At 61.2% G+C, this 12,641-nt stretch overlaps 1 protein-coding gene across 6 annotated transcripts; it reads right to left on the bottom strand.

Annotated features, from left to right (window-relative positions):
* Window positions 1-350: 350 nt before the first annotated feature.
* Window positions 351-12,635, bottom strand: DHX34 (DExH-box helicase 34). Of its 6 annotated transcripts, none has more exons than XM_087729693.1 (19): window positions 12,494-12,635; window positions 9,542-10,268; window positions 8,633-8,944; window positions 8,277-8,546; window positions 7,984-8,086; window positions 7,669-7,886; window positions 7,334-7,508; window positions 7,054-7,247; window positions 6,760-6,861; window positions 6,358-6,597; window positions 6,111-6,278; window positions 5,924-6,035; window positions 5,664-5,770; window positions 5,321-5,578; window positions 5,024-5,200; window positions 4,818-4,941; window positions 4,293-4,567; window positions 2,762-2,840; window positions 351-1,119 (listed from the first exon to the last, which is right to left on the bottom strand). In XM_087729693.1, exons 2-17 carry the CDS (start codon window positions 10,238-10,240, stop codon window positions 4,434-4,436), a joined length of 3,393 nt encoding a protein of 1,130 aa, XP_087585819.1. In that variant the 5' UTR covers window positions 10,241-10,268; window positions 12,494-12,635; the 3' UTR covers window positions 351-1,119; window positions 2,762-2,840; window positions 4,293-4,433. The 6 variants fall into 6 exon arrangements, with proteins under 6 accessions (XP_087585819.1, XP_087585816.1, XP_087585815.1 ...); XM_087729690.1 differs by having other exon boundaries at window positions 2,768-2,840; XM_087729689.1 differs by lacking the exon at window positions 2,762-2,840.
* Between the last annotated feature and the right edge of the window lie 6 nt (window positions 12,636-12,641).

The raw sequence follows: 12,641 nt of genomic DNA, 5'->3' as shown, positions 1-12,641 counted from the left end.
TGACTTCGATCCCTTTGCTCTTGGAAATTATTCAGATCTCAGTTAAAAAAAAAAAGATATATATCCCTGCTTCCATTTCATTACTGGCACAAAATTGGCTGAATTCAGCTGGAAGAGGGTTTTTTTTCCATCTTCGGATCAATATTTCACCTGACGCTGATGCACTTTGCATCCAGGGGGAGAAATCCCACGCCGGGCTTAGGATCCAACCATCAATCTCAAGTGGATGCTGAGTCAGCATTTCCACCCATCGCTGGCTCATTGGTTATTAATCATATAATTATTAATGATCCACTTCCCCAGCGCGCACAACCTAAAGTGCAGCGGGGGGGGGGGGGGGGGGGGGCGAATTTCTGCTTGTAAATCTGGGAATTTTAAGGCTGGAGGAGAAGCAAAGATGGATTTCTACTGATAAATCTGGCTGCCAGCTCTGAATTTTAAGGCTGGAGAAGAGAAGACGGATTCCTGCGGATAAATCGGATGCTCAAGAGCCCCAAAATGCTCTTTTTTGAGAGGGAACCGGCACACCGGAGAGCATCGCCGCGTGCGGAGAAGCTCCGGCATCGTCCTACCTGCTCCGCGCTCATTTTTAATAGGTACAGACCACCCCGTTCCCACTTAACCTCTCAAACAATTCATTTAATTATTCCCAAACAACACGCAGTGGGTTTCAATTAGAGGCTAAGGCGCTTGCCTCGACCTCCGGGAAAATAATAATCATAAAAATAATAATAAAAAATGGCAACGAACAAATGAGGGCATTCACCGGGGTTGAAGAGGGTGGCTGGATAATTGCTCGGTGTGTACAAATTGAGATTGAATAAGGAAAAAAAACCAACCTCTCTGCTCGCCGTTGCTGGGAAAAAACCCTCGTTTGCACAGGGAAAAAAAAAAAAAAACTCCTCTGCTTGTTAAATGAAAAAAATAAATATTTAAGCGTTAAGCTTTCCTTGGGAGAGCTCAGCCCCTGTGCTTTCGAGATCGTCCGACTTCTCCCATCGTTAATGAAAGGAGTTGGAAGAGGTGGTTTGACGCAGGGTTGTTTGGTTCCCAAAGAAATGGCCATCTCGATCTTACCGGCTTGTTTTTATCCAGGAAAGGCAACCTCAGAAATTCAGCCTAGAAAGAGAAGAGGCAGGTAATTAGTCGGCAGGGTAATTAGCCATTGGTACAGGCTAAGATGTAGGAAGTTATCGTCTCCGTCCCCGGGGGGGCGGCTTTTAACATCGGGTTTGGTAGATGAAAATAAAAAGGGAAAATGGTTTTCTTGGTGGGAACGCGTGCCGACCGACTTGTGCCATCTGAGGATGAGGCTTGGCTTGGGGGGCGGATGCTCGGGAACAACCTTCAAAGGAGCTTCGTGGGCAGGACGGGGACGGCCCGGCGGCGGGCAAAGAGCAGGCAGCAAGGGAAAAGGCTCCTGCCAGGGCAACCGAGCTCAAAACCCCACGTTTAGCCAGAAGAGAAAATTATTTCAATCATTAAAAAGCAAGAAAAAAACCAGGGGAGAAAGGAGGTTTTGTGCATCAGGGTGGGAGTGCGGCATTACTGGCGTCGTTACAGACTCTATAGGTGCCATACGGTGGAATTAGGAGGATTAGCGCCTCGCTCTTGGTCTAGCCTTCTCCGGAAAGACGAAAAATCAGGATTTCCCCCCCAAATCCTTCCAAAACCCTGTTCTCAGCCATCCCCTCCCCTGCGCCACGAAGGCCGGGAGATGGGGACCGCCGACTGCTCCGCCGAAGCAGCCTCTAAGCGGACGAGCACGGCACGCGGCGCGCCAGCCCCCGCCTCGATCCGCCCGTTCCGTTGTCCCGACTGAAAATTAAAGCTCACCCAGCCGTCGCTGTGAGGTTAATTAACGGTAACGAGCGACGGCCAGGTACGCAAGGCCCTTCCCAACCCACTACAAGAGCCGTTCGCCTGCGTCTCGCTCGCAGGGGCAGAGACACGGTGAAGAGCAGCGTCTCCAGATTAAGTCTTGTGCTTTTAAACAACTTCTTAAAGTCAAGGTTAAAGCTCAGGTTTTAAGGCAGCGCCGCGATGTGGTCGAACCTTCGCAGCGAGGACAGATTGCTGATGGTCAACCTGGTGGCCACCGGGACCCCCGGATGAGGTTGCCCCATCATCTGGGTCATTAAGGATGGCGGGGACCAGGCTCAGACCCAGGACTGAGCCCCCCGAGGTTACACCAGCAAAACCAGGGCACGAGCGTGGTCTGATTTGATCCCGAACATCCCAGGGTTACCACAGGGATGGGAATTCGGAAGAGTTCATTAAAACCCCAGCATTTTCCTCGCGTAAGACTTGAATTTGTGGCTTTCAGCAGTAAAGTAAATTAATCCCAATTCTTTATGGCCGCGGCAGCCTTATTTAATTTTCTGTTACGTAAACGATTTGCTCTAAGCTCAGTTTAAAAGCAATAAGGCTTTGCCGGCGCATTAACGGCAAGAGGGATATTGTGTTTTCTTCGGGAGCGCGGTCAACAGCCCGAGCTGGTTTATGTTTTATGAGCCCTAACGATTATTGCTGAGGGCTGTTGGGTTCTTCTTATGAAGGTGAGAATACGAAATTTGATTTATTGAAAGCTGAGGAGCGGCTCCGGGCTGGTTGTAGGTGGCATTTAGTGGGACCGGGTGGCCCGGAGAGAAGCTAAAGTCCCCCCGTGGCACGGGAACCGGGGACCAAACGGCCGTCAGCATCCTGGAAAGCAAAGCCCAGCTTTTTGGGGGGAAAACCGGAGGTTTTCAGAGCATCTTACACATACGGGACCAGAGCGGCGCGGACGTTTGGCTTCCAGAAACCTCAGCCAGGCTTTCAGTCACCCTCCGCCGCGCAACCTAACAAGGAGGGCGAAGAATTGGGGCTCCCGTAGCCGAAACCAGCAAAGCCGAAGCCAGCTGATGCCCGTTGCCATGGCAGGAGCATCTCCCGTCCCGCCTCGCTGCCATGGCAACAGGGACTCGTTAGGAGCATCACCCCCCCGCCGCTAAACTGGGGGAACCGGCTCGCCCCGAAAGCGAGCGGAGGGGCAGGCAGCTGCCCGCAATAAAAGCTCGAATTAAATTCCACCCGTCCCCAACCACATCATCGCCTCGGCAAATCGCCTGCTTAATTAATTTCCGCAAGCGCTACGACACCGCCAGCCGGGAATTACCTGCGCCCGAGCGGTAATTAATTGCAGATAAACCCAATCGAGAAGGGGAGGACAAACAGTGAGGCGCAAAGGGTGCGAGCTGGGAGGAGAAAGGAGGAAAAAGGAAAAAAAAAAGGGAACCAAATCAATTTAAAAAAGGAAAAAAAAGGGACGAGGAAGCACTCAGCATCCTTCTCGGTTTTTTCTTTTCCCCTCTGCCACCTATTTTACGGCGAGCCCTGGCGATCGTTAATTCCTTACGGAAAACCACGGGGCTTAAAGAAATTTAAAATCCCGGGAAACTTTGCTCTTGGAGCAGCTTCTTCCCCCAAAGCGTCTCAAGGCCGGTTAAACCACGCTTATTTATTATTTTCTTCGCCTGGTGAATAAAATGCAACATCCCAGAGAGCTAAAAATACCATCGAATCGCTTTAATTAGAAGGGGCCCCGCTAATAACCCTGCTTGAACCTAACGCAGGGCACGGGCTGATAATTAATGCATCTAAAATGGGTTTAGACAGGCGAGAAGTTCCTGTCGTCGCGGCATTTGCCTCCGCAGGGCGTGTGTGGGCGCAAGCCGCTCCGGATTTGCTTTTCCCCAGGCGTTTTCAGCCCCCAAAAAAGTGCGTCGGGAGCCAGCCACGATTTCTGAATCGTGGTAAGGCGGCGTCTTCTCGCCGCGTTGGGAGCGAGCGGCCTCCGAAAGGGCTGCTCAGGTCACTTGTTGTGAATATTGGGGGGCGGTTTTTTGAGTCCTGGTGGTGGTAAAGTCCTGGCGTGGGCTCCTCCGGCGCTTTTCCCGTGGGATAAAGCAAGAAAATGATGATTCTATGATTCTCGGAAACGACGAGGCAGGGATGAGGCCGGTATAGGAGTGCCACACGCTGGCCGTGCTGCGCCAGGCAGCGTCGCAGGCCGGAGACCCCGCAAACATCCCTTGTCCTGCAGCCCCCGGCTGCATCTGGGGGCGCAGACACCGAACCGGGCGCTGGTTTTCTCCAAAAACCTATTTATTTACATGGTTTTTTTAAAAAAAAGGGAGGGAAATCAGGTTGCCGCTACCCGAGGACGACTGACAGCATCAGCGATGGGCTGCAGGAGCCACCAGGAGACCCCCTAAACCACCAAATTCCTTTCGGGATCCAGTCAAACTCACCCGAGAGTAACGGAGGCAGCAGCGTAGGGGGGCTTCCCCCCGTTACGGGGGTCCCCTGGTTATGGGGGGGGACCCCAGCAGCGCAGTGCTCGGCACCATCTCTGCCGCCGGCTGGGGAGAGCATCCCGGCGAGCATCCCCGTCACCGGTGCTGCTTCTTGTGCCGAAGGATCTCCGTGGGGGTGAAGGTGAAATCCTGCCGGCAAAGATCGCAGTAGTAGGATCTGTGGAGGGCGGAGGTTTTGGACGAGCTTTCGGATGCTTCTTCCAGGGGGGCTGTGGGAAAAAGCAGAGAAAAACCGGGATCAGAAGGAAACCAGAGCCCTGCAAGAGCCTTTTCTTCCCCCAAAGCACCCCCAAAACCTGGCCCTCGGTAGCATTTCGAGGGGCGCACGTAAAAGCCGGCGCAAGCACAGCCGGGCTCGCCACAGCCCACGGAGCAGAGATGCCACCCCGCAGGGAAAATCCAGGCTGGTTTTCCCCGATTGTCCCTTGTCGCAGCCCCGGGAAGGGACACGCGCCTCACCCTCGGAGGGTCGGCAAGCGTTTTCGTGGCACATGCGCTCCAGCGGGGTGAAGGGCATGTGGAGATCGCAGTGGGGACACGTCCAGAAGCTCCGCAGGCAGTCGCTGTAGAGGTCCGTGTCCGTCTGCGGGATACAAAGGGAATGTTCGGACTCCCCCGGGGGGGTGACAGGCAGAGCAGGCAGGGCGGGAGAGCGGGGTACTCACGGCCAGGCAGTTGTAGGTGAGAAAATCCGTCACCCTGTGGCCGCCCTTCACCTCGTCGGGTTTCATCTCCATCCCCTGGAAGAGCCCCGGGAGCCGGGGAGCGGCAGCCACGGTTTGGGGACCGATGTAGAGGTTCTGTTTCTCCAGCCCGGTGAGCTGGCGCAGGCGGTACGGCACCTGCGAGAGGACGCGGGGGCGTCAGGGGGCCGCACCAGCTCCCCTCATCCTCCTTTCTCAGCCTTCGACGCGATGCGAGGCGCCGGAGATGGATTAAAACCGCGCTCACGGCCACATCACCTCCATCTGCAGGAACTCCAGCAGCCCCCGCGTGAGCGCGGATACGTCCCGGGAGCTCGGCCGGCAGCCCGACTCCTCTCCCCGACCTTCCAGCAGCTGATGGAGGAGTTTTTCCCAGGCGGAGCGAAGCTGCAGGGCCTTGGAGAGCAGGCGCAGGGCAGAGTCCGCATCGGGGACGGTGATCTCCAGCCAGCCATCCGCTACCAGCCGGGCGCAGTCCGCGCTGGTGTCCAGCGAACGGGAGAAGAGCAGGAGAGCCTGGAGGAGCAAAACGCAACCGGTTTGGGGTGATGAAGGTTACCGGAGGGCTTGGAGAGGAAGAGGAGGAGAGCGAAGAGCTCACCTGTAGGGCTGGTACCCGGAGGCAGTTCACCAGGTAGGGTTTGTTGGTCTCCAGCAGCGAGACAAAGGCGAGGAGCTGGTGGTGGCGGCTCAGCCCCTCCGTGGGGTCTGCAGGGACAATGAGGGACACCTCAGCTGAACCCCAAACCTCTCCCCGTCCCCAGAATTTGCCAAACCCCGAGGCCGGCAGCGCTTTCATCCGCCGGAGAAAAAGCCGGGGAGAAAGCAAAGCCAATTCCTGCGGGATTGGGGTTGTCCCACCTTTGGTCCCACCGCGCTCCGGTCCTTCCTTGGCGTGGAGGAGCTCCGGGCTGGTAGCGAAGACGCAGGTGGGATGAAGCACGACGCCCTGCTTGTTCTTGGTGTGAAAAATCTGCAGCGAGAGCAAAATAAGCATGGAGGGAGAGCAAGGGGCTGCCGGGGACCCCGGCACGGGGAGGACACGGACCTGATCGGAGTCCTTGCGGCCGCTGTTGAGCTGGTCGGGCACGGCCAGCTGGGGGTAAAGCCCCCTGCACAGCACCAGCTTGAGCAGGGCGAGCTGCGAGGAGGAGAGGGCTGAGCTGGATACGGCCTGGAGCTCCTCCACGTTGTGGCGAAGCTTAAACTTGACGTCCTGCAGAGAGAGAGAGGGCGTCAGGGGCCCGGATGGCCGGATCCTGCCTCCCAGGAGAGGAGACGGATGCGAGGGTCACCTGGATATCGATGCTGCGCTCCCCTTTCCCGCGGGTGCCGCCACCGTCGTCCTCCTCGCCGGAGGAACCGTCCGCTCCGTCCTGCAGCCGCAGCACCTTGCGCTTCCGACCCTCCGTCTCCGCGTGGGAACGCCACAGGCGGTGCAGCTCGCGGCGTTCCCGGTGCCGGCTCTGCCGGCTGTAGCTGTCGCTGGGCCGGCCGGAGGCTTCCTCCAGCAGCTGGTGGTCTCGGAGAAGCTCCTGGTGTGATGGGGAGAAGGTTGCTGAGCCCCCGCGGCCGGGAGACGGGCAAATTGGGGGCGCACGGGCAAATTCAGCTCTCCTCCGCACCAGCCATCCCCTCCCCGGAGCGAAGGCAAACCCCTTCACCGGATCCCGAGGCCGGATCCTTCCCCCCCTCACCTGAAACTGGCGCCGCAGGTTGGCGGCCTCGTAAAGCCGATGCTCCTCCAAACCTCGCCGCCGACACCATTTCCGAGAGTTGCCGCTCCGCTCCGATTTCACCTGCCCCGGGACAGCACGGCTCAGCCCCCACCAGCGACGGGCCGTCCTTCCCACCGCTCCCTGCGCCCCAAAATCAGCCCCCACCGCCTCCCAGCAGCCTCCCGCACGGATCCAAGCACGCCCCACCCCAAAACAGAGTCTCCCCGAACCCCAAAACGTGCCTCATCGCCCCCGCGACGGCAGGAATCCCACCTGGACCCACTCGTTGAAGAGGTTGAGCAGCGTCAGGGGGTCGCCGTGGGGGCTCTCGAGGGGCCGTCGGGCCGTGGCGCAGTCGGGGTTGGGGTGAGCGGGTCGCAGGAAGGGCGATTGCACGCTCAGCGCCGCCGCCACCGTCAGGGTGGGCTCGGCCAGCCCAAACAGCGTGCCCAGGACCAGCATCTTGCCTGCGTGGCAACAACAGTGAAGGCAGGGGAGGCCAACTCCTCGCGCCGTCACCTCTGCTTCGATTGGGGGGCCCCGAATCACTCACCGACCACCACGTCCACCGGCAGCTGGGCCAGCAAATTCCCGATGGGCGTCAAATCTTCGGCCTCGTCCAGGGCTCCCTGGTCCCGCAGGTACCGCACGGCCGTCTCCAGGCTGGAAGAGGGAGGCGGCTCCAGGAAGGGGAAGGTCCGGGGGTCGCCCAGCCCCATGCTCTTTAACTGAGAGAGAAACGCACGTCGAACGAGCCCGGCGACGACGCGAAGAGCCCGGAGGGTTACAAAGCCCCCCAAGAGCCGTTGCGCCCCGACGCTCGAGCCGCAGCCTGGTCTTGGCTGCTTGGGTTTCCCCAAATCTCCACCGAGGAAAGCCCAATTTTACCTGGAGCACCAGAGCATCGAGCGCTACGCGCTGGATCTCCGGCACGGGGTAGGGGGAAAAGGCATCATAGTCGGATTCGGCATAGAGCCGGTAGCAGACGCCGGGGCCGGTCCTGCCAGCACGTCCCTTCCGCTGCTCGGCGCTCGCCCGGCTGATCCAGAACTCCTGCAGCCGCTGAAGTTTGCCCTGAGGGTCGTAGCTCATCTCCTTCACCTTCCCTGGAGGGAGCAGGAGGGATGGAGAACCTCAGGGCAAGGCAGGAGGGAGGGAAAAGCCTTCCCGCCCAGCGGAGAGGGACGCCGGGAGGATTTTTACCAGAATCCAGGACGAAGCGCACGCCGTCGATCGTCACCGAGGTCTCCGCGATGTTGGTGGAGAGGATGCACTTACGGACGCCGGGAGGGGGAACGTCGAACACCTGAAGAAGGAGAAACGATGGTTCTGCATCAGCACGGCCGCCCCCAGAGCAGGAAAAAGGTAAAGACAGGTTGCACCCATCGGTTGCGCCCCAAAAGCACCCACAATCGGGGCAGAGCCGGGCTGAGCTCTGGGATTTTTCGCCACGGTGCCGAATCCCACCCCGATTTCAGGGTCAAACCCTCGCCCACCTTGTCCTGCTCCGCGACAGAGAGGGTGCTGTGCAAGGGGAGCACAATCCAGCGCTGGGTGCGCTCGGCGTAAGCCTGCGCCGCCTCCAGCACCGCCCCGATCTCGGCCACCCCGCTCAGGAACACCAGCAGGTCCCCGCGTTCCTCCGGCGGGTACTTGTGGTCGATGGCTTGCAGCACCCGCAGGTACGGGAGGGGATCCAGGCGCTCCGATTTCCCCGATTTCCCAACTGCAGGCGCTTCTTCCTTAGGGATGGGCTGGTAGATGACCTGCAGGAGCAGAAACAGGGAGGACGCTGCCTCCAGCGAGAAATCCCGCGCCGGGATTCATCCCAAAAATCACCCTCCGTCCTCACCGAGATGGGGAAGATCCTTCCCGGCACCTGCAGCACCGGGGCACCCCCAAAGTACCCCGAAAAAAGGCGGATATTGATGGTCGCCGACATCAGCACCAACTTAAGGTCCGGCCGAGCGGGAAGGAGCCGCCGCAGGACCCCCAGGAGGAAATCGCTGTGCAGATGCCGCTCGTGAACCTCGTCGGCGATCAGGACGTGGTAGCCGGGCAGCGTCGGCTCCCGCTGCACTTGCCGCAGCAGCAGCCCCTCCGTCAGGAAGACGATCTTGGTGGCGGGCGAGCGGGTGCTCTCGAAGCGGATCTGGTAGCCCACCTGCGGCAGGAAGAAGAAAAAGAAGAGCAGAAAATTGAATAAAACCGAATAAAACCGAGTATTTCGGCTGGAAGGGACCAATCCCCTACTCCAACCGCTTGACCAAAAGCTAATGCGTGTCGTTAAGGGCGTTTTTCTCTTCAACGCCGACGGGCGCGGGGCATCGACCCCCCAGGAAGCCTCTCGAGGTGTCCGAGCGCCCTCTCGGCAAAAAAACGTTTCCTAATATCAAGCCTGAACCTCCCTCGATGCAGCTTTGAACCAGGGACCTCTTGTCCCTCCGGAGAGTCCGCAGCACCTCCCAGTTCAGTACCATCAACCAATCTGCACCCAGAGCAGCGATAAAAACATCTTTTTTTTTTTTTGCATATTGATATTTTCAATACTTTTTTTGACCAGGATTGGCCCTAAATTTCAACCCCGAGGACCAGCGCTGGTGACCGGTTGCCAGCCAGACGTAGCCCAGTTCACCACAACCCCTTCCTTCACCCAGTAGCACCCAGTAGCAGGGTGGGAAGAAACCAGCAGCGCCCAACAGCTCCCAGTTACCCCTAAACCGGCCAGGGAAACGGCCGGTCGCCAGCCCACGGAGCTCACCTGGTTTCCATACTGGTGCAAGCTCTCGAAGCCGACCCGTTTGGCCAGCGAGATGCAGGCGATACGGCGAGGTTGGGTACAAGCCACGTGGCTATAACCGGCCGCCAGCAAGAACTGAGGCACCTGCGTGGATTTACCGCAGCCGGTATCGCCGGCGATCACCACCACTTGGTTTTCAGCCACGGCGCGCAGGAGCCGGTCCCGGTACTGGGAGATGGGAAGCGCCGCTCGTTCCCGTTGGAGTTTGGCCAGTTTGGCGAAGCTTTGTTTTTGGGTGAAGTCCAGGTAGTGCAAAAAAGCGGTGCGGAATTCGGCGAGGCGTTCCTGGGGTACGCCGGAATCTCCTCGCCGGCCTCGGATCGTCCCCTCCACGTCGGCGCTCAGCACCGAGAGGTTGATGCGGTAGCGGGGGTCGTATCGGCGGGGGAGGTCGAGGCGGCGGGCGGCGGCGGGGGGCTCGGCTCGGTCGTGGCGGCCGGGGCTCGGCTCGCGTTCGGTTCTCCGGCTCTGGAAACGCCGGAGGCGCTCGAAGAAAGCCCAGAAGTTGCGGACGTCCTCGGAGCCGGCTCCGATGTAATCCTGCTCGCGGAAATAGAGCTCTTCCAGCCGGCGTCGCGCGGCGGGGCAGTCCCAGTCCCATTGGGAAGGCGAAAGGTCCCGCTCGCGTCGCCGGGATCTGCTCTCCTTCTCTAGCGGCATCTCTGCGGCGGATTCCGGAGCCGAGGATCTGTGCCAGGATGGCGGCCGGTGTGAGGTGGGGGCCTGTGCCCAGCCTCGGCTCGTGGGGGGAGCAGGATGGGACCCTGCCTGGCCCCAGCCGTCCCTGACACCGCCGGGCTCCGCTACCGCCAGAGCCTCCCCCTTGCCCCCCGCCGGGACCCCCAGCATCCCACAGGTTCCGGGACCCCCCGTACCCCAGGCCGATCCCCGGGGACTCCCCACAACCTTGGCCAGACCCCTGGGACCCCCCCCACCCTGTCCCAGCCCCCTGGGACCCCTGTGCACCCCAACTGAGCCCCCTGGGACTCCCGTGCCCCCCATCCCAACCCCCTGGGGCCCCTGTGCACCCCCAACTGAGCCCCCCGAGACCCCCACACACCCCAGCCCAGACCCTGGGGACCCCCACACACCCTTGTCCAGCCCCATGGGACCCCCCCACCCTGTCCCAGCCCCCTGGGACCCCCCACGACCCATCCCAGCACCCTGGGACCTCCATGCCCCCTGTCCCAGCCCCCTGAGACCCCCCAGAACCCATCCCAGCACCCTGGGACCCCCCACAACCCAGCCAAGCCCCCTGGGACCCCCATGCCCCCCATCCCAGCCCCCTGGGACCCCTGTGCCCCCCATCCCAGCCCCCTGGGACCCTCCACAACCCAGCCAAGCCCCCTGAGACCTCCCTGCCCCCTGTCCCAGCCCTCTGGGACGCCCCCCACCCCATCCCAGCCCCCTAGGACCCCCCAGAACCCATCCCAACCCCCTGGGACCCCCACAACCCAGCCCAGCCCCATGGAACCCCCGTGCACCCCAACCCAGCCCCCTGGGACCCCCCCAGAACCCATCCCAGCCCCCTGCAGCCCCCCCCCCAAACCATCCCAGCCCCATGGGACCCCCACAACCCGGCCAAGTCCCCTGGGACCCCCCCAGAACCCATCCCAGCCCCCTGGGACCCCTGTGCACCCCACCCCAGCCCCATGGGACCCCCCCCCACCGTCCCAGCCCTCAGGACCCTCAGGCCAGGCCCGGCTCCCCAGGCCCCCCCCCCCCCCACACACACACCCCAGGCCGGCTCCCCACCGCCTCCGGCCCGCCGAGCCCCGCTTTCCCACCCGGCCCCGGCCCCGCAGGCCCCGCTCCGTCCCCGCTGCCTTCCCCGGCCCCGCTGCCCCCGGGCCGGGCCCCCCCGGGCCCGCAGCCGCCCCCCGGGCCCGCACCGGGCCCGCACTCACCCACGGGGCCCCGGCGGCGGGAGGCGCCAGGCGCGGCCGCCAGGGGGCGCCCGAGCGGCGCCGCCGCGTGGGGAAGGGGCGGGGCGGCGGGGAAGGGGGCGGGGGAAGGGGCGGGGCCTCCGCGGCAGCGCTGCGCCCCGCCGTCCCCAACTCTCCCCGATTGTCCCCAAAACCCCCGCTGTCCCCAACTGTCCCCAGCCCTCACCGTGGTGCCCCGCTGTCCCCAACTGTCCCCAATTGTCCCCAAAACCCCCGCTGTCCCCAACTGTCCCCACTGTGTCCCCAACTGTCCCCACTGTGCCCCCCTGTCCCCAACCGTCCCCATCCATCCAGGTGGTGCCCAGCTGTCCCCAACCGTCCCCATGGATCCCCAACTGTCCCCAACCATCCCCATTATCCCACTTGTGCCCAGCTGTCCCCAACCATCCCTGTGGTCCCCAACTGTCCCCACCATCCTCAACCATCCCCGTTGATGCCCAACTGTCCCCAACCATCCCCAACCGTCCCCATGGATCCCCAACTGTCCCCAACCATCCCCGCTGTCCCACTTGTGCCCAATTGTCCCCGTCCCCAACTGTCCCCACCATCCTCAACCATCCGTGTTGACACCCAACTGTCCCCAACCGTCCCCATCCCCAACCATCCCTGTGGTCCCCAACTGTCCCCAACCATCCCTGTGGTCCCCAACTGTCCCCACCATCCCCAAACATCCCCACTGTGCCCAACTGTCCCCAACCATCCCCATCCCCAACCATCCCTGTGGTCCCCAACTGTCCCCACCATCCCCAACCCTCCCCGTTGACGCCCAACCGTCCCCAACCATCCCCACTGTCCCACTTGTGCCCAACTGTCCCCAACCCTCCCCGTTGACGCCCGACCGTCCCCAACCATCCCTGTCCCCAGAGTGGGCAGCACCAGCACGGTGAAAATCAGACCAACCTCGGCCACCACCCTCCACGCTCTCCCAGCCCCGCGAGGTGACACAAGGCAAGAATTTACCACCCACCGCAAGGACTTTCCGGCGGGAAGGACGCGCTGCGGCACTCATTGCGTCACCCACGCGTTCCAATCTGCCGAGACAGCAAAAATCTTGCCCAATAAACAACCCAAAAGGAGAACCAAGGAACCGAGGTCTTGCTCAAGGCTTGAAGGAA

Source organism: Nipponia nippon, unplaced genomic scaffold, assembly GCF_047370975.1.
Source record: "Nipponia nippon isolate SJK-2023a ecotype South Korea unplaced genomic scaffold, ASM4737097v1 scaffold_46, whole genome shotgun sequence".
Classification (NCBI taxonomy): Eukaryota; Metazoa; Chordata; class Aves; order Pelecaniformes; family Threskiornithidae; genus Nipponia; species Nipponia nippon.
The sequence above is the reverse complement of the archived record's forward strand: the minus strand, read 5'-3'. Positions and strand labels throughout refer to the sequence as shown.

Bases quoted from the DNA above. Each gene is read 5' to 3' on its own strand.
- DHX34 (XM_087729693.1), bottom strand. From the start codon at position 10,240: ATGCCGCTAGAGAAGGAGAGCAGATCCCGGCGACGCGAGCGGGACCTT. The intron at 7,248-7,333 runs GTGAGTGATTCG...GTTGCCACGCAG, and splicing joins GCCGGTGGACGTGGTGGTCG to GCAAGATGCTGGTCCTGGGC. The intron at 6,862-7,053 runs GTGGGATTCCTG...GTCCCGGGGCAG, and splicing joins TCTTCAACGAGTGGGTCCAG to GTGAAATCGGAGCGGAGCGG.